Source organism: Pelmatolapia mariae, linkage group LG6, assembly GCF_036321145.2.
Source record: "Pelmatolapia mariae isolate MD_Pm_ZW linkage group LG6, Pm_UMD_F_2, whole genome shotgun sequence".
In the NCBI taxonomy this organism is placed as follows: Eukaryota; Metazoa; Chordata; class Actinopteri; order Cichliformes; family Cichlidae; genus Pelmatolapia; species Pelmatolapia mariae.
The window spans coordinates 17,407,580-17,432,374 of record NC_086232.1 but is presented as its reverse complement, the minus strand read 5'-3'; the positions used below and the strand labels follow the sequence as shown (position 1 = coordinate 17,432,374).

Here is a 24,795-nt window from a genome sequence, read left to right as displayed (position 1 = left end):
TTTATTTTTTTTATTTTAGCTAAAATATTTTTCTCATCTAGTCTCAGTTAACTATAATTCATCTCTGCGTGTGCCACATGTGCATCACGTGTTCCTGAGCACGCATCAAACTCCTTTTAAGTCATTTTTTAAAGGTTTTGCACACAATAAAACATTTCCTTTATATTTAGAACGTGCGATTTATGAACCATGTTTATGCAATAAAAAACAGACGACACTGGATTTGAGTTTTTATTTACAGATTTGCATCCTCACCACAAGCCCAGTTGTGTTTTTCAGACCTTTAATATTGCAGAGGCTTCTGGGAATTTTATTTGACAACACAAGCAATAGGCCCTCATTAACAGTCTGGTGAAACATGATATTTTGTGTGTCATCTCTCCTTAAATCCTGTTAAAACAGCGCTTACCAAACTTTTGAAGCTGATCAAACAAGTTGACAGCCTACATACAATTTTTATGAACAAACAACAACATAAACAGGGACTTAATTAAATTTAGTCAAATAAAGGCTGATTCAATAGAATAAGCAAACGTGTGTATTTAATAGCTTGTAACACTGTAATAAACTGTGCAGTCTTCATGTTTCAAGGATGTACTGAGCCGAGCAGAGCTGCCGCTTTGCTGCTTAAATGAATAATTCAATACCTTTTTTGCTTTTGTTTTGAGTTAGCTGAGAATATTAGCACTTCTGCTCTGTAAGGTTAACTGAGATTTGGACATAAAGTGTGGAAACAGCTCAAAACATGTCTAAAGTCTGCTGTGACACGTAAATGCTTAGAAAAGACACAAACTCTCACCGAATGTTAGCTGATTCAACTCTTTGGTCAAAAACACAGCTGCACAGCTGTTTGGTAGATTCCCATGAGAGATGTGATCTGTGTCAGTTTCACCTGAAGCACCAGGAGGTGTGTGCTTTTGTTTCCTGGTGATATATATGAGTAGCTACTTGATGAAGTTTTCTGCAGCCTAAATCAAAGCTGGATTACTTGTCCTTGTTTCAACATTTATTCATAAATCTGATCTGTTCAGCTGTTCGGTTTGTGTATTATTTCAGCTAATCCACTTCTATGAAGGATGACATGTACACTACATGCTTGGCTGCAGAGTTCCTGAACTTTCACAATGTGATGTATTTAGACTGAGCAAAGCAAGTTTTGCACTTACTGGAAAAGAAGATCCACCATTTGACCACCATCGTCTTTCTAGCTGCCGAGTTTTACAAATATTTAAAAACTGTGGATCCTCTGACCGCACGAAGTGTATTGACAAATTCGTTTATACTCTATACGATGTTTTGCCATTTTTTTTTTTGTGTGGGGGGGGGGGGGTCACAGATGGACATACTACTGTGATGTCACCTGCTGCTTTCTGAATTCCCTTCCTGAAGCCTCTGTCGCCATATTCGTATTTTAAAATGACACATGGGCGGGTCTGACTGAAACTGCACGCTCACTGGCTACCAACTTACCAATCGCAAGCCAGTGAGCAGATCCTGGATAATCCTTCTTTCTGAAACATAACATGACCAAGATTTACAAAATGGACTTAACTTGTTAGTCAGTATTAACCCAAAATAAGTGACAGAGCCCATGAACTCAGCAGAGACAGTGTTTTTAGCCACAGATGTTGCCCCCTGGTGGTTCATAATAACAATGCAGCTTCTTTGTTGACTTCACTTTTCATACCTGGAAGCTACATCCATGTTTTACACTGTGTGAGTAACATCATGGCCATCAGTGACCATACTCTGATGATAACTCTGTTACCTAGCAATGGCATTTTTCCCCTATTGGCTGAACTGTGTCGGTGGTTCCTCCCTTTTTTACTTTTGCCAATTTGGAAGTGCATGTAACACAAGTGTTAGCTTGTTTTTCTCTTCGTCTTTTTGCTTTCCAGCTGCTTGAATTTCACATAAACTTCTCATCTAACCCTCTGAAAGAAAGCGAGTAGCTACTTTTTTTTTCAAATTGTCAAACCATTCCTTAAATAAACACCTGCTAAGTGCAACCTGTTTGATGCAAATTATGTAAGCTATATTACAAATATTCACAGAGAAAAAGAAAGCTATTACTACAAAACCTACTTACATGTTATAAAACAAAGTTTAACAAAAAATATATAAAACTTTCAAAAGACTTGAAAGTGTAAAAACTGTACACTTGTGTTGCCTTCTTTAAAACTGATCATGTAAGTACAAATTGATTCTCTATGCAGCTAAATATGCAGCTGTTGGTGTACATAATAAAATGGTAAAGGGGTCGAGAAAACACTTCATAGGATTTTGCTGGCATTAGTGGTTTTGTCAAATGGCCTGAAGGACTACTGAAAGACGCCTTCATCCCAGAGTTCATGATTGTTCTTCCCTTTTGTCCTTGGAAGTGTTAAAAGATCTTAATCGGAAGCCTAAACAGCCCGGTGATCCTGGAAAAGAAGAAAGCTTTTAGAAAAATAAAGTGCACAAAGAGTCAGGTATGAAATATGTGAAGAGATACAGGTGAGCGCTTACCACAAAGGGAAGATCAGTTCCAGTTCTCCTGTCCACTGTGGAGGGAAAAGAAAAGGTAATGTTTTTATGTTAATGACTGGAACATCAGTCAAATCATCAGGAAGAGCATCTGGAGCTGTTGCGACACCTTGTGACTGTTACTGTCATTGCTATTATTATAAGTTGCAGGGTGAGGATGATGGTTTTTTTAAAACCATATAGTAGATGATTATAAAAAGCAAATGATTTCCTGTGGTCCACACAATGGGAATCACTTCCACAAATCTTTGAAGATTGGAGGGTAAACATGTACACAGGTATACAGGAATTATACTCATATTTCTATAGCTGAAATATGTAAGAGTTACACACAGAATAATATTTATTAATTTATTTTCCTGTGTGGTTTTCACCTGCACACATTCAAAGCCAGGACTTGTGTTTTGGGGCCTTTACTGTTATTTCACAACTTGTGGGGAAAACATGAGTTTTCCAACATTTTTTTAGTATTTGAAAATAGTTTTGGGTGCTCTGTTATTCAGAAGGAGTCACAAACGCACGTAGCTCTGCATGTTTGATTTGTGACTCCTTCCAGGATTAAACCAGGGACCTTTTAGGAATCTAAAAAATTATTTTCTTGTTTTTTTTTCCAAATAATAGATTGATTCATTTTTGGTCTTAACACAAGAAACATGTTTCAGAAAAATAGCGTAGCATTAGGTTTCTTCTGTTTTGTCCTGTTGAGGCTCATTTTCCTTTAACTGGAGAACACAACAGCGCTTCAAACACAAAAGCAAATATTTTTCTCTCTTCCTGTGCAGCTTTGACTGAACACTGCATATATCCAAGGATGAAAACTTATCTAATTGAGGCACAATCTGGATGCCTGACACGTGGCATCATGTGGATATAAGCAGTTACCTCCATCACAGAAAACTTCATTTCAGTGGGCTCTGATGTTTGAATGCAGTGATGGATGAAGGATGAAGAAGATAAGAGGGAAGACAGGAAAAAGAAGGATGTTTTTGCCAGAGTGAAATCAGCGGGGTGATGGTGGGATGCTGGATGGTCTTAGATGGCTGGTTGTTAGCGTAGCTGTGAGGGTTAGTGGAGTCATCAATGATCATCAATACCTCATCAGCAGGGAGAGAGTTCCAGTGGGTCACCAGACTGAGTAGCTCGGGGGGGCAGAGGCCCGAGGGAACCGAGTCAGAGTGTCACAATAGGGAGAGCTGAATGCACACACACACACACACAGGGAATTCTTTATATCTTTATATGTGGTAAATAAAAATTTATGCTGACAGGACTCCAAATATCCCTCCACCAATTAACACTCCAGCATGCAAGTCAGATTTAGCTCCACGCGGCTCGTACCTGATGGCAAGGTTTCCATGGATATCACACACCTGTTCACCGTGATTACCTGTATTAGCCATACTGCAAGAGAAGAACGAGGGGAGGGGCAGATGAGAAAGGGGAAGACTCCTGTGAAAGTGACAGGGATGGAGTGATCCACAGAGAGCGGCGCTCGCATCGGAAAGAAAGAAAACGCGAGCAGTGATGGGAAAGTCCATGTTAAGAGCTAAAATGCCGAGCTTGTGATTTCAGAAGAAAGAGTGAAAAAACTCAAGAGATTCGAAGCTGAACAGTCCCGTTCCAAAAAGCAAGTAAGTGTGTGGGAGAAGATGAGAAAGTGCGTGAATTATCGATGTTAAAGTGCAACAAGCCATGGGTAAGAGGAGCTGGAGTGAGCGGATACAACACAAGGAGAAAATACAAGGAGAATCCGTATCCATGAAAAGGAATAATGGACAGAGAAAAGGAAAGAAAATTATTAATGAATTTCGCTTTGATTTACATCAGAAAAAAAACCCAGGAGGATAACGAAGAAGGTTTGGACTCACTCTTCAAAGACGTCCTCTGTGTCCATCCTTCTGTAATACTTGGCCAGTTTGACAGAGAAGATGATGCTGGGGATGAGCAGGATGCAGCAGCCACCGAGACCAAACCAGAATGTGTTCTGGAAAATAAAAGTACCAGTAATCACATCTTATTAGATTTCATTCATTGCTGTTGCTTTTGACTAAACACTGAGCTCTCCGGATTAGACTTTTAGTGCTAAAACACTGTCAAAAAGATTTCAAATCTTGATATTAATGTGGGTATAATAAGAACTCATATTTGGTACAATGGCTGTACCTGTTTCTCGTTACCTGACGAAGGTTGCAGAGACTGAAACATTGTAATTGAATAAAAATAAGGTTAAGTGGGACATTGTGTGGAGATTAGAATATTTTTCTACATAACAACACAACGAAACCACTATTTTATTTTGTAGCTGGCGAAGGTGAAATTTGTTTTGCATAATTAAAATAAATAAATGACTGGAATATTTATGGTCCACCTGCTTCATATTATTCTAACATTATTGTAACACAATACAATCCTGTGAAAAACTAAGTTGTAGAACCATCTTTAGCATCAATAACTTGATACTTTTCCTGTATGAATTTATTGGGAACTTTGGCCCAATAACACAGGACTCTGTGTGAGAAGACAGAGTTTGAGTCCAGCTTTATCTGTCAGACAGATGGAGTGGAAGTGGAAGATGCCCAGTTCCCGTGGCTCCAAAACAAACCCAATTCATCATCCATCCTCCGCCGTGCTTCACAGTTATGAGGTGTTTGTGCTGCTGAGTTTGGTTTTCATCAAATGTGGTGCTGTGCATTTAATACTTCACTTTGGTCTCGGGTGTCCAGAGGACATTGTTCCAGAAGTCTTGTGGTTTGTTCAGATGTTACTTTGCAAACCTCATCGTGCTTCCATGATCAGCCTTTTTCTAATTGGAATGTCATGAACTGAGGCCTGTAGAGTCTGAGATGTAGCTCTTGGATTACTTTCAGTCCTTCTGAGCTTGACTTGAGTGTGAGTTTGCTGGGACATCCATTCCTGAGAGATTGCGGCATTGTGTTAACACACATGTGAATATCCAGATGTGTGTTAACACAACACCTGTAACATCCAGACCAACAAACTACCAAAATGTCTGCCTTTGTAATGATCTTCAGACTTGCTGATGATCAGTGAATCAAGTGATTAACAGTGAGTAGCAGCATCTGGCCTTAATTCCTATTCCAATCCAATCCAATTTTATTTATAAAGCACTTTAAAAATACCCAGCACAGGAACAAAGTGCTGTACAGAACATAAGTTAAAACAATAGAATAACAGAAAACAGAAAAAATAAATAAATAAAACACATAATACATAAAATTAAAACAGCCCTATATTAAAACAAAAACAAGATAAAACAGCATCGAATCACCTAAAAACAACTAAAATAAAATTAAAATAAAAACCAACATCTCACGTGGTGTCAAAGGCCAGGGTAAAGAGGTGGGTTTTCAAGAGTGATTTAAAAACAGGTAAAGAAGTGGCCTGTCTAATCTCTAAAGGAAGCTCGTTCCACAGTTTTGGAGCTGCTACAGCAAAAGCAAGATCTCCTCTAAGTTTACGCCCAGTCCTGGGTACATTCAGGAGCAACTGATCAGCTGACCTGAGAGAGCGGATGGGTGTATAAGGCTGTAGCAGCTCAGAGAGATAAGATGGGGCGAGGCCATGGAGAGCTTTAAAAGCAAATAAAAGAATTTTAAAATGAATCCTAAAAGAAATGGGCAGCCAGTGAAGTGAAGCTAAAACAGGGGAAATGTGCTCAAACTTTCGAGTGCCAGTTAAAAGACGAGCTGCGGCATTTTGCACCCTCTGTAGTTGGGTAATATATGATGCGCTGACCCCAATATAAAGTACATTACAGTAATCCAGCCGAGTGCTAACAAAGGCGTGGATCACTGTCTCAAAGTGCTGCCGTGAAAGAATTGGCTTTATTTTTGCCAGCTGCCTGAGGTGAAAGAAGCTAGATTTTACCACTGCCTTAATCTGATTTTCAAACTTCAGATCACAGTCCACTTTGACCCCCAGGTTTGTGACAGTTGGCTTAACGTACTGGGCCAGGGAATCTAAATACACATTGGGGGTCTCAGTGGGGCTACCAAAAACCATCACCTCTGTCTTTTTATCATTGAATTTTAAAAAGTTGACAGACATCCAAGCCTTAATGTCATCGAGACACTGGAGTAATGGCTGTGTGAGGTATCTGCCTTTTTTCTTTAGAGGGACATAGATCTGACAGTCATCAGCATAAAAGTGGAAAGCAATGCCGTGCTTTCTCAGTACAGAACCAAGAGGAAGCAGATATAAAGAGAAGATTGAAGAAGTAAGGGTGTATTTAATTTTTTTAGGGCTGTAGAGAGTCCCATAAAAACTTGTTTACCTCAGAAATGTACTGATGTACAAGTTTAAAGTAGACTAAAAGAGTAATTGTAAATGCTTGAGCTAAGGTACTTGTTAATATTCAACAACTCTTAAATCAGGGGACTTTTTATTTGTAATCATCACTGAATGAAATGTCAGGACTGTGACTTTTAAAGACATAATAACATCATGGAACAATGAATTAATAATAAATATACTTGTTGTAGTACTGCTAGTGTCACACATTTTTGCAGCTGAATTTCATGAACAGAAGCCTAAAAAATGTGTGCACCCTGCACACACATGCACACACAAAGCACATCTAAATGTACAGTAGCTGCAGGCAGTGCATTAATTAAAATCCTGTTTATATTGCTCACAGTCTTTGGCCTGTTTGGGCTCATTAAACTCTCAGGAAGTCGCATGCTTGATATACAGCAAGCATAAAAACATAAACCTTTATAACTCCTCAGGGCCAGGAGTGAAAACACTGAAGAATCCATGTGTGTGTGTGTAAATCCCCGGCCCAGACACAAAACAGGCTTTATTTAATCTCAGTGTTTGTGAACAACTTAAGAACACACCGTTCTCCTCCTAAAACTCGGAGCTCCCCAAACAGTTCACATAAAACCACAGATATATTTTTAGTTTACATCCAGGTACATGAAGGTACATGCACTGTGCAAACAGCTGGGAAAATACTCAGCACACATCCACACATACAGGTAACCATAATCACATCTTACCACTGAGTCGATTATGAAGCTGCATCCTACTATTTCCATACTGTCCACAATGTTGCTGATGGGTTTACACTGGGCCACCTCTGCAGTTAGCTGTAAGATAAAAACACACATGCTGGCTGATCTCTCTTCAGAATCCACATTTATTCGTTAACTTCAAGTTAAATCAGAAGTTCTTAAACCATACTAAAACTTAAACACTAAAACTAAATTAAACACTGACTGAGATAATCAGAAGAGGCAGATGAAGGATTTACTATGCTGCAAATTTTGTACAAAGACACTGAAGAAAACAACAGAGAAAAATGGCAGAGTACTCACAGAGCTTTTAACCCATTCTGTGTACTGTTTGAAGTATCCCACCAAGCCCTGCACATACGCCTTTGTTTCCTACAACCAAAAAAATTAAAAACACTTAGGAGTACTCACTATGATCACGATTGAGATTTCAAGCTCTGGAGTTCATTTCCCTGTTGGATCAAGATTAGCTCTTTATAAAATTTTCTTTAAAATGTAACCTGTTTTGAGCACTACGATAATGACGTTCTTGGCCAGTGAATTAAGCTTGGATTGCAAACACAAAAAATATTTATAATAATGTAATCAGTCTGCTTACAATGGGACTCTAATAGGCTACAGAAAAACAAGTCGTCTTTATTCTGAGGCAACACATTTGCTACCAGAGAATAAAATCACAACACCAGTCGCCTCAGAGCCCTTAAGATTATAAAGCAAAGACCCTACAATAATAGAAGGAATATCGCAACAATCATACAACCTCTCTATGAGCAAGCACTTGGCAACAATGGGAAGTAAAAGCTCCCTTTTAACAGGAAGAAACCTCCAGCAGAATCAGAGGGGGATGAGGGGAAAGAAAAGAGAGAAAAAGGAGACCATAAGGACACAAAGACAAAACGCACACTCTGGGACAATTTAATGACGTGAGTGTTGGTGTAAAAACCCCTGAGAGAAGACAGGAGTGGAGCACAAATGCCCAGTGCATCATGGGAAGTTTGCAGTCTGAGCCTGTTGTGGCATGATTAAAGAGCTTTTTGCTGTGTGTTCAACATTTATCTTTTGACGCTCCATGTCACCATGTTATGATGAAGCCCTGATTGATGTACCTGCTTCACCACGTGGGAGGCATTATGAGTGATGAGGTACTCTGCTGCATCAATGGCACTCAGGACATTTGTGACTTTGACCTCAGAGAGAAAAAAAAGAGATTTGTTCACTAAATGTGGATAGGCGGTTAAGGAAATAACTGTTTACACTATCTGTGGTCTACAACAATAGTTTTAGTGCATACTGGCAGGTCGTTGGATGTCTTCTGCAGCTGTTTGATACTCTGGTGCAGCGTACTCTGTGTGAGAAGATTAAAGCACAAGCAGTCACACGGTGAAACAGACACACGTACAACTCCCTCCTTATTTACAGATACACATTCATCACATCACGCCACCGCTGTCACAACATGAAGGACGTTGCTAAGACAACACACACAAAAAAAGAAAAGAAATCACTGTCACAGTGCTGCACATCGACAGCAGCTTACCCGTGCTCTGACATATTTCTGTCACCACATTATGAAAGAAAAGAACAAAAAGAAGGAGCACTGAGGAACAGAGCGAAAAACAGACCGTGTAGATGTGTTTTGTCCCTGAACACATCCTCGGTTCATTAAGATTGCATAATTACTACTATTTCCCCATTAAATAATGGTAAAAAAAAAAAAAGCTTAGGTGTAATGCTACATGTTTGCCTCATTCAGTATGTGCAGGTGTGCAAATCCTCCCTAGGCCACTTGCCACCAGCTTACCTGTGCTAGGCCAACTCACAGGTTCTCCTTCTATGTGGGGTGAGACGCTGCTGAAATACGTGCTGTTGTTTTTTACATGAGAGTCACAGCTTCATACTAACTCAAATACTATTATCTTCACCTCCTCAACCCTGTGGGTATGTTTTAGTAACAGAAACAGCATTTGGCTCAACAACTGACTATTTGTTTCATTAATGGGGTCAAAATATGATTTTCATTTTACCCCAAAATGGGTAAAAAAAGTTTTTTTGATTTTTTGTTGTGATGCCTGAAACAAAAAAATCTCAATTCAAAATCCTTTGTTCACCTAGGACACTGCTAAAGAAAAATAAACAGGTGATCTTCATCGTCTTGGTAGCTGAACATATAAAATAAGACCTCTAGCTATCTGCTTATCCAAGCTATGAGAAATAAGTGTTGAACTGTTAATAGTGTTGTTCGTATTTGTGCTGTGGTTTGTTGATTACCATTGCTTGCTCCAGTGGCACCACCTGTTCTCTGTGAATGGATCTAATGCTGCTGGCATGGCCTCTAAGTGCGTTCTCCAGAGCACCACGTGGCTGTAAACAAACACAGTTTTAAGGATACAATATGTTATTACAGATGTATATTGTTTAGGTTCCCATGAAAATGTAGAATAGATTTTGAGTCTTTAACGTAACTGAGAACAAATTTTTTGTCATTGTTTTATTATAAGTTTCACTACAAGGGCATATGCAAATATCCCCCTGTGTAACAAGCTCCAGAACCCGAACACGTGGCATAAATGTGTGCAACGTGAACATGAACCCTAAGTTCCTTCAACATGGGTGTCTGAATATATGTTTAGAATTGCTGGTCTAACAAGTATATATGAGATTCCTGCTGTCAAGTATTAAGTCAAGTACTGCCAGAGATGTGCCATCCTTCATGAAGATGAAATTAAAAAATCCACTTTTAATCAGATCATTTAGACAGATGTGAAGATTCACTTTAGGTCTGTGGTGAGAACCTGACTAATTCAGCAGTTCAAGTGTTCATAATTTTAACCAACTGTGACAGTGTGGCTAATAGTTTTTCACCATGTAGGCCTGTTTTGCATCCATAAGAGAGCAATAGTGGGACCTCTGACTGCCACTGCTCTACAAAAGGCTGTAACCGTGCATGCATACAATACGTTGATGCTGGTCTACAACACATGTGCAGACATTAATGAAGAGACTCACCAGCTGGTCAGCTTGACCCTCCAGGTCGCTACAGAAGGACAGCAGATCTATTAGAGTGACTCCTTTATTTACCTAAAAACCAGGAATTCACACATGAAAGATGGTTAGTATAAATAGTTTTAGTTAAGGTTTGTTTGTCGGTGGGGGTATTTTTATTAGGGATAGCTTTTAAAGTTGCATAATCACTGTTTAAAATTAACTGCATTTTATTTATGCATATTAACAAAACTGGGAGATGTTATGATTGTATTTAAAATATTTTACATTAAACAAGAAAAATAAAATTAGCAGAATAATGGAATTACTTTTTACTGAGTGTATGCGCATGTAAGCGGAGTGAAGGGCTTTTTGTGCACAGATATAAAGGAAGTAAACAGTGTGCATCAGTGCCATTCAACATAAACACAACCACACATGCACACAGCTCACCTCAGTGAGATAAGCCTGATAGTCAATCTGTCCAATTCCAGAGTTGGCAAAGTTGATGAGGTTGTCTCTGCCAGCCTGCTCCAGCAGCATGATGCCCTGCAGGTCCACCTGCACACTATCAAACACTTTGGCCAGGTCCCTGTTGTACTGTTGTGAAACACACGTGTAGAGTCAAACTACCATTCACCTTCTGCCATCAATGCACCTGTAATGGTGACATACAGTAACATAGCTCTTACCACTGTTCTGTTGAGGAAGGAGTTAATGTTGAACATGGTCTCCAACTGCAGAGCGTGATACAGACCGTTGTTGTCATAGCACTCCCTGTGAGACAAAACCATGATAATCACAAACACAGACACAGAGCTGTGATGTTTTCTGCTTAACTACAGGTAATGAGTTTCTTACAAAAACAACTAGAAAAATGGATTTAGTACTTTTTTGTGATAACTTAAATGTTACCTGTACATGCCGCCTAGAGTTAAATCAATATTTGGATTCTGGAAAAGCATCCCAGGAAGGAAGTTCCTCTTTTCAGGATGGACCAGGAACGGCGTATCAATGATCTACAGACACACAGTTTAAGGAAGCAGTGTTGTCCATTTTATGGCTCAGATAAAAGGTGAAAATAATAAAATCTCCAGTAGAATGAAAATAAAAGACAAAAGAGAGTTAACACCTTAAACAGCTGTCTGTTAGCCAGAGGTTCACATATCAGCTTTTCCACGTTGCCACCAACAACAAAAAGGGTGGTAACGATGGCCATCAGCACCCAGGCAAAGATAAACGAGAAGCCAACACCACTGCAAGAGTAAAAGACAGACTCTGAGAGACAAAAATAATATTTTAGCTGTTATTTCCCACCATATATCACAAGAGATAGTCCCGTAAGGGTCCACTTTTGACAAAACCAGTATTAATGTGAGGAAACTCTCTGAACTTGAGACCTTTCTATAATTATTTCATGTATTTACTGTTAAATTTAATCTTATTTGAAGAACACTATTGTGAGTCTTCATTTTTTGTAAAGTAAGCCTTTACTCAGTGCTTATAATGCTTCCTTTGTTATATGACTGTAAGCTAAATGAATCACAGCCACTTTTACAGTTTGAACTCCACCCTGAAAAAAAGATCCCCGAGCCTTCAGGTGAGCGAGCGTTGTGATGGAAACCTACGCCATCAGCAGGTTTCCTCCAGTGTTCGACAGGCAGCCGCGGGTGGTCGGGCTAGCTTGCTTGTCATAGCCACAGTTACCACACAGCAGGCCGAGGATGTTAAAGGCCAGCACCAAGACGACCATGCAGAGCACCGCCACACAGGCGATCCACCTGAAGGTTAGACAGAGAGGTTTACCCACTTTAACCTAATTCATTGTAACCTAGAGTGAGATTATTTCTCACAAGCTGTTCAACTAGTTTGGTTCTTTTTATTTATTTATTTTTTAAAAGCAGTGAGAGGGACCATGTGTTATAATTAGAGCTGAACCTTAACAGTCTTGTTTCTATCTATGACGTTTTAACATCCTCACATTTTCTTAATAGATTTTTAAAGAGAAACACACAAACCTGTAAAAATCCATCTGATCGATTTGGGGGTAATAGGACTCAATAGCTTTGTGTCTTTCATTTAGGAAAATGGTGAAATTTGCCAGAGAAGCTTCCACGGGGAACATCTTGGAGAAGCCAGTGATCTCTGCACCGATCTTATCCAGCATCCCCTTTACTCCTACAAACACAATTGCAACAATAAATAAGTCAGACAGAAATAAACTGGAAGGCTGGGGGTTTTAAGGTGAAGTGAAAAAGAGATAATGTGTCTGACACAGAAGGGAAAAACTTACGAGGCAGAGCTGCAGTTTCATCATTCACAAGTATGCAGACAAAGGTGAAAGAAGAACATGAAACACTTTATACTCACTCTTATCTCATTTACAAAACAGAGCTCTAGCTTGCTCTCTCTCTCTCACTCTCACACACACACACACACACACACACACACACACACACACACACACACACACACACACACACACACACACACACGTACCTGCAACAATGTTTTTTGTTTGCTCTTTAACCAGTCTTGGTGTGTCGTTAAAGGATGCGTAACCCTGTAGATGAACAGAATAGGAGAAAAGAAAGATGGCAGGTGAGACAAAAAGTTTTAGCATGGACATGGATGACGAGTGGGAGATGGCCACTAACCTTTTGTACAATGTTGCTGAGATCTGTTTTCAGGACAGTATTGACATTGGCCAAGGCATGATTAACATCTGGGATCTGACAGACAGGAAAAAGAAGCAGAGTAAACCTGGAGATATTTCTCACGGTTAAAATGTTCCAGTATTAGATGGCATATTGCTTCTTATCACTTTGGAGAAGTCAGCATTGATTCCCAGCTGGGACAGTGTGGAGCGGATGGTGTTACAGGTATGCGACACAGCTCCGTTCGTGCAGGCGGGGTCGGACAGGGTGTTGGACAGAGAGGCGCGCTCCCCTGACAGGCTGGCCTGAAGCTTCCCCACCCCGTCCTGCAGCACCTCCAAGGACGAGCTGACGTTCTCCAGGGCCTCTTTGGTTTCCCGCATGGCTACAAACAACAAGAAATATGACACACAGTGAAACTATTTTTTCTTGAGACAACAGCATGCTGGGTTTTTTTTACACTGACCACAGAGGCACAACCCACAGAGGAAAACTATAACAAAAAACTGTTTCCAACTTAACACAAAGGTTCAGAATCACCATCTGCTTCTAACACTTTTGCAGACACAGTCACGAACACTGCACCACTGAGTCCCACTCAGCTCACTTTACCTTTGATGGCACTCTCAACTTTTGCTTTAGACAAAAGAAAATGTGAGAGAATCATAGAGGGGAAAAAAGAAAGAAAAAGAAATGAAAATAAAATGGTGAGGACTTTTCCTTAAAGACTGTCTTTAGTATTAAACCCACAAGAGAAGTTGTGGCATTTAAATGGCAGTCATTAGCTGTAACTGTAACAACCACTTAAAAAACTCCTGATTTTATTAGAAACTTAAATTTGCTATAAAATTTAAAATTACACGTGTATTACAGTACATCTTTTAAAAAGAACAACTGAGTTTTGTTTAAGAACTTGCACACTGGTGTGTGAGTCTCCATCCGAGTTGTGTAATCTCAACGGGAGGTTTATACAGAGACGTTACCTCCTGCCATACGCAGGGCGGTGTCCAGCGAAGGAATCACTGATTTCTCCAGCTGAATGTGGATCCTACCCCCCAGCAAAGGGCCGATGTCTGTGAGGAAGCACAGAAAGGTCAGAAAGTTCAGCACAGTTATGTAAAGTGAGAGATATCAGACAAACACCGTGTGCAAACATGCAGGGTCAAGCTTACTGTCGAGGTCTGACAGGACTTTGTTCTTGGCTGTGGTGTACTGGGCTGTCAGGTAATCGACTTGCTGCAGCAGGAAACACAGTATTAATAGATATTGGTTATATTATATTATTGGCTTTTGTTTTTTCAAAAATAAACAGGGTTATTGTGAGGACATACTGCAGGCGTGTTGTTAGCGAACGTCTTCAGGTCTCTCATGTTGGTGTTAATGAGCCGCCGAGTGCTTTTGACCTGTGAGCTGATGTTGTGGTTTGCGGCGAGAGCAATGAGAACTCCCACACTGAAAAACACACGCAGGATCGATTAGGTGAAGAGCAGTGCAGTGACCACACTTTAACAGCAGAGAGCAGCACAGCTACATAATGGGGACTCCTGCATTATGAGTTTTAATTCTTGCTCACTGAAGATTCAACTCTGCCCTCCACAGTAAGTGATGTAAGAAAAACTGATCATATCAGATGAGTGTACTGCTGAGTGTACAAGCTAAACATGCAAAGTGAAGCTAAGCATTAGGATTATGTGGTTAGAATTCACTTTGATTCACTGCAAAAACACCTTATTAGTTTTACAGTAGTGATTTTTCACACTTTCTGTAACAAACAAAAACAATGTAGAAACAGTAAAAAAAACAAATCAACAAAAGCAACCAACTGGTTATATTGTGCTTTGGATGTGAGCATGCACATTTGTCCTGTGAAAGGACTCATTCAGATGGCAAGGCCTCTTATGGTCAGCCAAGTAATATCGGTAACACATAACTGTCCTCCACATTTAAATCAAATTTCAGTGGGCTTGCCTCTTCCACATAGCAGGTACTCCGCATGCTCTCTGCATATGAGCAAATAAAGTTATTGGAGGTTTTTTTTACCCACATAAAGGCAAGCACTTTTACATATGTGAAAAATTATACATGTAAATCTGTGGCTCCAACATTGACCTGCTGAGATCTCTTCATTATTACAAGGATTGTTAACTTTTTGGTCAGACTGCTTTCAGGAGCATTTTTGTTCACGATTTTAACTCGTAACTAATTTTAGCTAATAGTCTGGCATGACACCTGATAGTCTTTTAGCTTGTAGGTTGTAATCTATTTGAGAAAACATAGATAACTTGTCCAAACCTACCTGGCACCATGTAATTTGACCCCTAAGCCTAATAACTGAGTTGTGGCACCTTTGGCAGCAAGAGCTGCAATCAAGTGTTTGTGATAAATGGTAATGGGTCTTTCACATCACTGTGGAGGAATTTGGCCCACCCTCCTTTATTTAATTGTTTTGATTTGGTCACATCTGAGGGTTTTCAAGCATGAATGGCCTCTTATATGATTTTTGAGCCATTCAGAGGTGAGCTTGCTGGTAGGGATGGGAATCGAGAACCAGTTCTGTACAAGAACCGGTTCTCAGTAGTCAAATTCTTTGGAATTGTTAGTCTGTTTGCCTATCAATACCGTTTATCGGTTTCAGCTGCAGTTCAATCAGCTAATTTCAGTTTGTGTGCCGGAGATGGAAGACAGTGGTACGGTCTACAGCCTGGATATGGGCATTACATTTAGTTTTACTACACAAAAGGACAAGAGCACGATGGTAAAGTGAAAACTGCATTCAGGTCAGAAAAAAACCGCATTATGCTGCCAACACAACTTCGGTTCCTTGCAAGCATCTGCACAGACAGCATGCTAATGCTAAGCTAGCCAAGAACCCAGAGTGACGCTATAAAGCTGACTGAATGCTGACCTCAGCCCAGCAACCAGACCCTGAACTTCAACAAATAACAAAAGCAGTAATGAGCAATCAGGCTTGTAGATGCAGTTTCCATCTGTTCATTGACTGGCATATGTCAATGACTTTGTTTTTCAGCTGTTTTTGAGTTTCTTTAGATCATGGTATGATGTGTTGCTTTTTCAGATTTTTTAGTCTACTTCACTTTGTCAGACAGATTCTGTTTATTTTTATTTAACCTCTATTTATGCAGGTAGTCCCATTGAGACTCAAGGTCTCATTTACAAAAGAGACCTGTTTCTGACAAACATATTAAAATTACAACAATAAAATTAAAATTGTCTAATGTTTACACAGTCGTATCAAAAACAGGTGCTTTAAACAAGTGTTTAAATGATTTCATGATTCAGCAGGTCTGGCAATAATCATAGCTGGACATGACTAATGAAATTATACTCCAATGTGATTAATTAGAGTTAATTCATGATTTAGCAAAGGGGGCAATGATTTTTTCGCATAGAGCCAGGTAGATTTGGATAGCTTTTTCCCTTAAAAAGTGAAAGAATCATTTAAAATCTGCATTTTGTGTTTATTCTGGTTACTGTGATAATTTTTAATCATCAAAATGTCTTGATGTGAGAAAAATATGCATAAATAACAAATCACCGCAGAAGGTGAAACCATACAGGTACTTCACGATACAGAAATCAGAGTAGAGGAGAACCAGTGTCATTAAAATCATCCTCATTTTGGAGTATAGCAGACTGATAATGATAAAAACTGTGAAGAAGAGGAATGACGACTCACATGATGAAGATGGTTGTAGCAATCAGCGAGGCGGTATAGAAACCTCTGTGACAGTCTGCGTTTTTCCTCTGTCTCTGATGCATCTCCCCTCCACAGTTATCACAGCATCGACACATGCAGAAGCACATAGCTATGACGGGGATAAGGACCACAAACACGATGCCGAAGGTTGCACATATGAGAAATCCGGACTCGTACTGGATCCACTGCGGGAGGAGAGCATTCACCCAGTTATCAATCTGCTCTCTGCCCTTTACTTTTTACAGAGATACGCAGTGAAAGCTGTGTTGAGAGGAGTTTACCTGCAGCAACAAGACGACGTTTTCTGGCTGGAGCACCAAACCAGATGTGGAGGTGTGCAGAAATCACACAAGCATGAACAAAAAGAAGACATGCAAACCAGGTCAATGTGACAACAGAGGGATTAAAAAAGGAGAATCTTCATTTCTAAATGAATAAAGTCTTGCATGATGTGACAGTCACTTTGTGGTTCTTGCTGTGAAGTGATATTTAAATTTCATTAAAATTATCCAAACATATAAAACTTATAAACTTTAAAGTGAGACACAAAACATGTTTTTGTCATACACTGGTCAATTGTTTAGTCTAAGTATAAAGATTTAAATTTAAAAACATACTTCACAGTGACGTGTCATCTACTAGTAATATGTTCAGCTTATTTGTGAGCAGTGTGCCCCCAATACAATTGCAAAACACCTGCAAGTACACAATTTTGAAACTCAATGGTCTAACATCCATTCAAAATATGTTACTGTATCAGAGGAGCATGTGGGGGTTCTGTGGAGGGTAATTGGGGTGGCTGCAGCTCGGGAGGTAGAGAAGGTCATCTATTAATTGGAAGGTTGGTGGTTGGATCCCAGGCTGCTCTTGTCTGCATACCTCAGCATCCTTGGGCAAGATACTGAACCCTGATGCATTCATCATGGGAAAGTTATAAAGCACTTCAGTGTAAAAAACAGGTGCTTGTATGAATGAGGCACGTTTTATAAAGTGCTCTCAGTATTCAAGTAGAATAGAAAAGCACTATATAAGAACCAGTCCATTGCCATTTGCCAGTAATTTTAACACTTAACATACCTTTCTCCATTCCTCTATTTTGATTCCACCCATGTTTTGCTGAATGACTTTGACAATGAGATCTGCAAAAAAAAAAAAAAATAGCACACACATACAGACGAGTGCTTACATACAGAAAAACTGCCGCACAGTGTAGATGCTGTGTGGCAGTGATTTACAGGCAGGTACGTAATGACAAGCAAAGTTGGAGAGGGTAAAAAAAATCCATTTATGTGCTCACAAGCAGACAACGCGGATTACGTGGGATCGTTTTTTAATTTCCGAGGAGAGGACGGCACTGAGACCGTGTTTCAGTGTTTTTAACGAGAGCTGTTTGAATTGTGTAGTTTGTCACCAGTGACTTCAGTTCAGTCCAGCTGTCTGTGTGTTTACTGTATATAGGTCAGCCAGCGCTAAGCCTACCTGCACTGTGACTCACAGCAGTGTTACTCAGCATGTAAAAGATGATTACGATACGCTTCTATGGACACAAGCTCACACATACATATTACATGTATGCCTATTTGACAGCATTAAAAGCAGGATATCTGTGCCACTTATAGATACAATCACATCCAAGCGTTCCAACACACTCACATCAAAATACTGTATTTGAAAACTCAGCAGAGGTTATTTGAAGTTGTACAATTAAATGACTTTACAGCGTTTGTTTGTCAGATTTCTCACATTAAATAAGTAGTTCATAATTTCTTTTTTCTGGTCTCACTTCAAAAAGATACAGATGTCATTTACACACATTATTTAACTCAAACACTCAAACAGCATTATTATAGTTTTGCATTTTCTTATTAGTTTTTATTTCTATTTAAAGTTTTTGTTTCCAGACAGTCTCCAGAGTGGGTTTAGTTTGTATTCTTTTCAGTGTAGGGTTTAGTCTTTAATTATTCTAATATGACAGGTGATTGTCATGGGCAACCTATAAGACATACAGAGTACAATACAAAACAACACTTTATTAAAGCAGCTGACTCTCAGTCGTCTAGAGATCTCAAATCTCGGTAGACATTTGCATCCGGGTCTTGTTCGGCATGCTGTGCTGATACATTTCAATCACATAGTAGCTCATGATCCAGTACAACTCCCAGGCATGTGAAGTACAGAAGGAAAGTTATGTTTTTCTAGTATTGCACAAACTAATGAGAATTAAAATCTACTGAGAAGTGAAGGAGTCCTGTAAACAGTCATATCTTGTTTCACTAAAATCTGACCAGTACTCTAGGAGGAGGAGTGGTTCTTGTGAAAATGGTGAAAAGCTCCTAGGAAACAACAAAAATACGATCTTGAGCATAATTTGGGTGAAGACTCATTAAGTGATTAAAAAAATCGGACTAAAAATCAGTCCTTGTGCCGGGTGGGCTGAAACTAAAAGCGAGAGCATTTCCACTACATTCTTTTTACTTTGTTGTTAGTGCACAACACTGTTTGCCATTTTTACCAGAAAAATCTAGTTTTTATTTTAGTTAACAAAAAGCATTTTTTTTAAAGAAAACTATAATAAGGTCAACATAATGTTGGCAGATTAGTACCGTGTCATGTGCCACTGCACACAACAAGCAGATGGAGACCAGTTTAGCAAATAGATGTCTCTCTCTCACACACGCACACACACAGATTCTGGTTCCAGCTTCTGCTTGCACACCTGCTGATCATCAGGTGAGGTGATAAAGTGCACTTCACAGTGTCTACATGGTTTTTAACCTTCTGTTTGTACCAAGCTTACCAAACATTTAATTTCTCTTTCTTTCCCGTGGAAAGTGTGCAGTAATGTCTGTTTTCATAGCAGATTTAATTGATCACATGTCAGAAAATTACTTTTGTGAGTCTGAGGCGGTTTCTTTAAATTACATGGAGAATTACACACACACAAAAAAGCAGCAAATCCATCCAAATCAGAGAATGTTTAACATTTCGTGCTGGAAATTTTTGACAGAGTTAATTATGAATCAACAAATCAATTAGCTACCTTATCCTAGATCTTGTATTGAGTACTATCAAAACAAAGGAACAGATCTTCCAGATTACTGAACAGAACACTTTGTTTTTTGTGTTTAAATTAATTTTTTTTTATGCATTTATTTTTGTTGACTGGCAACAAACTGTCTTTTTCTTCTTGCATTTTCAGACTTCCTGAACATTTCTGCTCAGTCAAACAAAAGTAACAGTGATGTGTGCTTTTCTTTTGTAACCACACAGATAATCCTCTCAGTACCCAATACTGTGTTTCTGCTCGTGGTGGGAGGGGACTCGCATTTCTGTTTCTCTAATCTCTGTGAAAATGCTGCTAACACTGACCGGCCTGTCACATAGTGTGAAGACATCTTTACTGGTTAACTCTGCAGATGCAGCATATGAGCACCTCACAGTAGGGTCAGTGCCACCTGCTGTTGCTCAGCTACTTAGTTAGCATTAGCCACTGAGGGCAGTTAAGCTTACACAGCTTAGTTCAGTGACCCAGTATAGGAGCTACCTACGGGAAATGAAAGGAAGAGAAGGGATAAACAAGCATCAGACTTATACCTAAAAGGATGAACAGACCACTGCCCAACATGATCTCATACAACCTCAGTAGTCCCAGAGGAAAACAACTCTTTTTTTCTTTTTTTTTTAAAATGACCAAATATAAATAGAAAAATTACCATTTTCTTGCTTTTAGTGTCTGGTGTGAGAAGCTTTTGATTGGTTTTAGTGTAGTTAGTGAATATTTTGTTTTTAATTAAAGACATTTCAATAAATCCCAGCCTGGCCTGAGTGTTTTTCTTACACTAAAGGCAGTTGTGCATGAGAACTGCAAGAAAGACACAGGTAAGATCAAAAATAAATTATAATAAAAATAAAAATCTAAAAATAAACCGTCTAGTTAGCTAATCTGATCTACAAATCAGAATTTACAACCATCTTACTGTAATCTGTAAATGTAGGTAAACACAATCGTCTACACTGACCTGCTCTGAGAGATTACTGGAAGGTGTGGGCAAAACCTTATGCAACGCAAACACCACCTCTGATGCTTTTAGGAGACATTTGCATGCATGAATCATACACTTAATGACTATATTAGTCAGTTTCTATTCATAAGTGTTTGCCTTTGTGTTGCAGTTAACAAAATAATAGACTCACGTTCACCATTATGTATGAAAGTTTTTTATTTTTGATCAGAGGGTTTTTAAATTTAGCCATCTAAAGCAATCCAAGCTCGTCAAGCGCTTGTTAGTATTATATACTTTTGCTTTGGTGAATAAGACGACTACAGTGGAAATCTGCAATAAGAAATGTAATCAGTCCCAACCATGTTTTCTTGTCTTTTCCTCCAAGATTTATCATCCGACTCCTTCATCCTGACCAACCCCCACTTTAGGAACAGCTGCTTCCAATATTAGCAGCTACCAAGAGCTAACATATAGACAGACGCTTACTTGATTCAACTTCTTTTCCTTTTGAGTCCTTGAAATTCAAAAGCGCTCATTTACTGCATATAAGTGCATCGGTGCCTGGGTTGCAATGGAAAAGGTGTCGCTATCGTGATATAAGATCTTCCAAAAACAGAGAACTTTTGCTACTTGCAATAAATGATGGGTTTTAATGAGTGTTACACAATCCATTAAGCGCTGTACTTCATGTCAGCATGAGACACTAAAGGAAGTCAGAGCCAACTGTTTGCTACAGCAAAACTACTAAGAGGATTATGTGCCATGTCTTTTTATGCTTTTGTACAACACACTCAGACCTGTTTCAGATTCACATTTGAAGAGATGAGAAATGAAGACAAAGAATTTGAATTTCAAATGTATTACTCAACATTTCCTTAATGAATTCAATTATCAAGTGAAATTATGAATAAAAGCTGGTTTCCTCCCACAGATCAAAGACTTGCATTGGTGATTATAAACTGGCCATAGGTGTGAATCATCACATTAATGGTTGTCAGTCTCTGTGTGTATGCTAGCCCTGCAAAAGGCTTGTTCTAAAGGTTGCTTCTTGTGTTACAGAATTAGATGAGAAGTCAAGAAAATGGATGGCCTTAAAAGAAAGTTAAAAACAAAGCTAATCTATTTAAATAGCTGTCGATATCCAGCTGCCCAAACATTCAAAGATAAGAACATCAGCTAATATTCACAAACACGGTGCTTGGAAATAATTATTTTTGTTAATATACATAAAGAGGCGAACAAAAACTGCAGAAAATGTGTCTACAGTCTCAGATGCTAAAATGCAGGATTTTAAATCATTTCATTCTCCAAAATGTGCGAGTTCCTCTTCAGAGTGATCTAATTTAAGACGCTTGGTAAACATTCCCACAACCAATCACAGTAATTAAGGCAAGCAGACAAACACCAGGACTATGACCCACTTTCGGTATTTGTGTGTGCACACGCCTGTGCATGTATTTACCCAAAGTTGCGAGTGTGTGTGTGTGTGACAATGCCATCTGCAGCAGTGGTAGCAGGACAGTGTTAGCATTAGCCTGTGGATGCTAATCCTCTAATCCAGCCTGTGTGTATCAGAGGGATAAGACGCTGCCTCCACACTCAGTGAAAGAGCCCAAAATGCTTCTTCACTGTTAGTGGAAAAAGGGATGAGTGAGTCCCAGAGGAAACCCAGTGTCAGGAAATGCTGATACCCCGCTGAACCTAAGCACACATGTTTTATTCTCTGCTAACACTCATATGCAAACAGTTCTGCTGGAATCGCCAAAAATAAATGAAATTTACAAAGTGAGGGGATTTATGGGGATTTGGACACAGTCTGATAACTGTGCCACATTACACTGATTAACTCTTTACTGATTAATTTTCAATGTTCTGACAGACCTGACAAATCTCATCTTTAACACTGCAGCCGAACACAAACCTGCCACCTCTGCAACAACTAACGATGACCGCATCTAAGCTGAGCACATAAGCATGCACTGCAGCACAACAGAAAACACTGTCACATAGAGTTTAGTGCAGGACTCCATGGAACAATGCAAACTTACTCAAAAAGTTGTCAACTGCTCTGAACGGTGGCGAAGAACAAGCAGACAGCAGGGGGAAGTGAATCAGTGAATCAGATTGCCAATAAATCAAATTAATTCAGCTGTCTCACTCAGTGAACAGACTGATTACCCCACACAGTTGAAAAATACTTTTGGCATTTTAAGAGATTTCTTTTCTTTTCAGTTGTTATACAGTTAGTTATACAATGTTTACCACACCTCTTACTCTTTGAATTCAGTTTTTTCAGTCCCATTGCTGTTGTATCACGATGCATCCAGACTGATTCCCACCCCTTGCTTTCCTGGCAATTCTCACTTTGGAAAAATATAGGGAAATACTTGCCAGTATTTTTATTTTAAAAAATTAAACGTATAAGCTTTACAGATACTACTACTAATAATTCATTTTTTCAAATAACTTTAAACTCAGATCACATGTGGTGTTTCTTTTGACCACACAGCAGATGTGCTACAGTCTTTAAATGTAGCTTTGCAAACATAAAAGGTGTTTGCATGTGGAAAGACCACAAAACACTACACACCGTACATGTATTACTTCAACTTTAACGTCATGACACATCCAAGTATGTGAAAAACACGTTTCTCAGATGAACATAAATTTTTATGTTTATTAGGACTTTATTTTGTCTAGGACAAACTTTTTCAGCCTCTCAGCACATTATTTTTATTACTTCCTTCTATTAGTACATGAAAAAAATTATACAAAAGGCTAATGAAATTAGCCTGGTTCATAACTTATGTTAAAAGCAATTTATCTGAATGTAAGGATCGATAATACCAAAAATGAGACTACTCTCAACTAACCCACATGGGAGTAAAGCTATCAGTATCTCTCAAGTCCTTGGAAATGTAAAAAAAAAAAAAAAATCAATGTTTCAATGAAAATGTATTTTAAAGTTCTTTTATATTTTGTCTCTATTTTGATTTGTAAAAACTAATATCATTCAAAATTTCAGTGAAGGAAGATGGAAGGGATTCTGGAATTCAAACAACACTACTGGATTATTTATTACATATTACATATTATATTACATATTATATTACAATTAATATAACCATATTATAATTTTTCACATTTTTAGGTATAAATATCAAGGTTAGCTGCATATCATGACATCAGTTAATATGTTTTTTTAAGGATAAAGGAAGATGCAATTATTCAATTATCGTTTCTTATGAGAAAATATTTTGTGGAGGCTTAAAAATATGTATTTTATTGAACCTTCTCTTGATTTAGGGATTATAGCAGCTTTGCTTGACTGTTTTGCAACCACCAGAAACAAACACATGCACTGGTCACTACCTCAGAGGATCAGGATGTGTAAAGCATTTACAGTGGGTAAAATTATTGAACACATCAGTAAATTTCTAAGTAAATATATTTCTAAAGGTGATATTGACATGAAATGATCACCTAATGTCAGTAACAACCCATCCAATCCACACATGCAAGGAAATCAAGCTATAGATGTCTATAAATTGAGTTACATGTAATAATGAGAAACGACACAGAAAAAGTGTTTACTGAAATGTATTTAATACTTCGTACTAAACCCTCTGTTGGTGATCACAGCTTCACAATGCTCCCTGTATGGAGAAACTAGCCGCATGCATTGCTGGGTTGTGATTCTAGCCAGTTCTTCCCTACAACCAGTCCTCAAATCCTGAAGGATTTCGTGGACCCTTTCTATGAACTCTGAGTTTTACTTGTTTCTATAGATTGGCTGGGTCATTCTAGTAGCTTTGTTTTCTTCCTCTGAAACCAGCTGTGAGTTTCATGGCTGTGTTTGTGATCATTGCTTC

General features: G+C 38.8%; 1 protein-coding gene across 6 annotated transcripts in view; it reads right to left on the bottom strand.

Moving 5' to 3' along the window:
- Positions 1 to 218: 218 nt before the first annotated feature.
- The window catches only part of prom1b (prominin 1 b), a 31,958-nt gene continuing 7,381 nt past the window's right edge, over positions 219 to 24,795 (bottom strand). The window contains exons 2-30 of one of the 6 annotated variants that reach the window (XR_010094052.1): positions 17,997 to 18,058; positions 17,201 to 17,227; positions 16,899 to 17,104; positions 14,533 to 14,653; positions 14,374 to 14,437; positions 14,185 to 14,274; positions 13,814 to 13,837; positions 13,369 to 13,586; positions 13,202 to 13,276; positions 13,044 to 13,107; positions 12,838 to 12,846; positions 12,563 to 12,722; positions 12,173 to 12,325; positions 11,677 to 11,800; positions 11,460 to 11,563; positions 11,237 to 11,321; positions 10,998 to 11,144; positions 10,569 to 10,640; positions 9,831 to 9,923; positions 9,100 to 9,117; positions 8,854 to 8,907; positions 8,669 to 8,749; positions 7,866 to 7,934; positions 7,548 to 7,637; positions 4,395 to 4,510; positions 3,865 to 4,232; positions 3,621 to 3,719; positions 2,509 to 2,543; positions 219 to 2,423 (exon numbers count right to left, since the gene is read on the bottom strand). Coding sequence is in view for 1 of the 6 variants with exons in the window: in XM_063476044.1 (XP_063332114.1) it covers positions 2,522 to 2,543; positions 4,395 to 4,510; positions 7,548 to 7,637; positions 7,866 to 7,934; positions 8,669 to 8,749; positions 8,854 to 8,907; positions 9,100 to 9,117; positions 9,831 to 9,923; positions 10,569 to 10,640; positions 10,998 to 11,144; positions 11,237 to 11,321; positions 11,460 to 11,563; positions 11,677 to 11,800; positions 12,173 to 12,325; positions 12,563 to 12,722; positions 12,838 to 12,846; positions 13,044 to 13,107; positions 13,202 to 13,276; positions 13,369 to 13,586; positions 13,814 to 13,837; positions 14,185 to 14,274; positions 14,374 to 14,437; positions 14,533 to 14,653; positions 16,899 to 17,104; positions 17,201 to 17,227; positions 17,997 to 18,058 (2,348 nt within the window). In the remaining 5 variants the exon portion in view is untranslated. Of the gene's footprint in view, positions 2,424 to 2,508; positions 2,544 to 3,620; positions 4,233 to 4,394; positions 4,511 to 7,547; positions 7,638 to 7,865; positions 7,935 to 8,668; positions 8,750 to 8,853; positions 8,908 to 9,099; positions 9,118 to 9,830; positions 9,924 to 10,568; positions 10,641 to 10,997; positions 11,145 to 11,236; positions 11,322 to 11,459; positions 11,564 to 11,676; positions 11,801 to 12,172; positions 12,326 to 12,562; positions 12,723 to 12,837; positions 12,847 to 13,043; positions 13,108 to 13,201; positions 13,277 to 13,368; positions 13,587 to 13,813; positions 13,838 to 14,184; positions 14,275 to 14,373; positions 14,438 to 14,532; positions 14,654 to 16,898; positions 17,105 to 17,200; positions 17,228 to 17,996; positions 18,059 to 24,795 lie in introns of all 6 variants that reach the window. The other 5 variants (XR_010094051.1, XR_010094054.1, XR_010094053.1 and 2 more) reach the window with 5 other exon arrangements.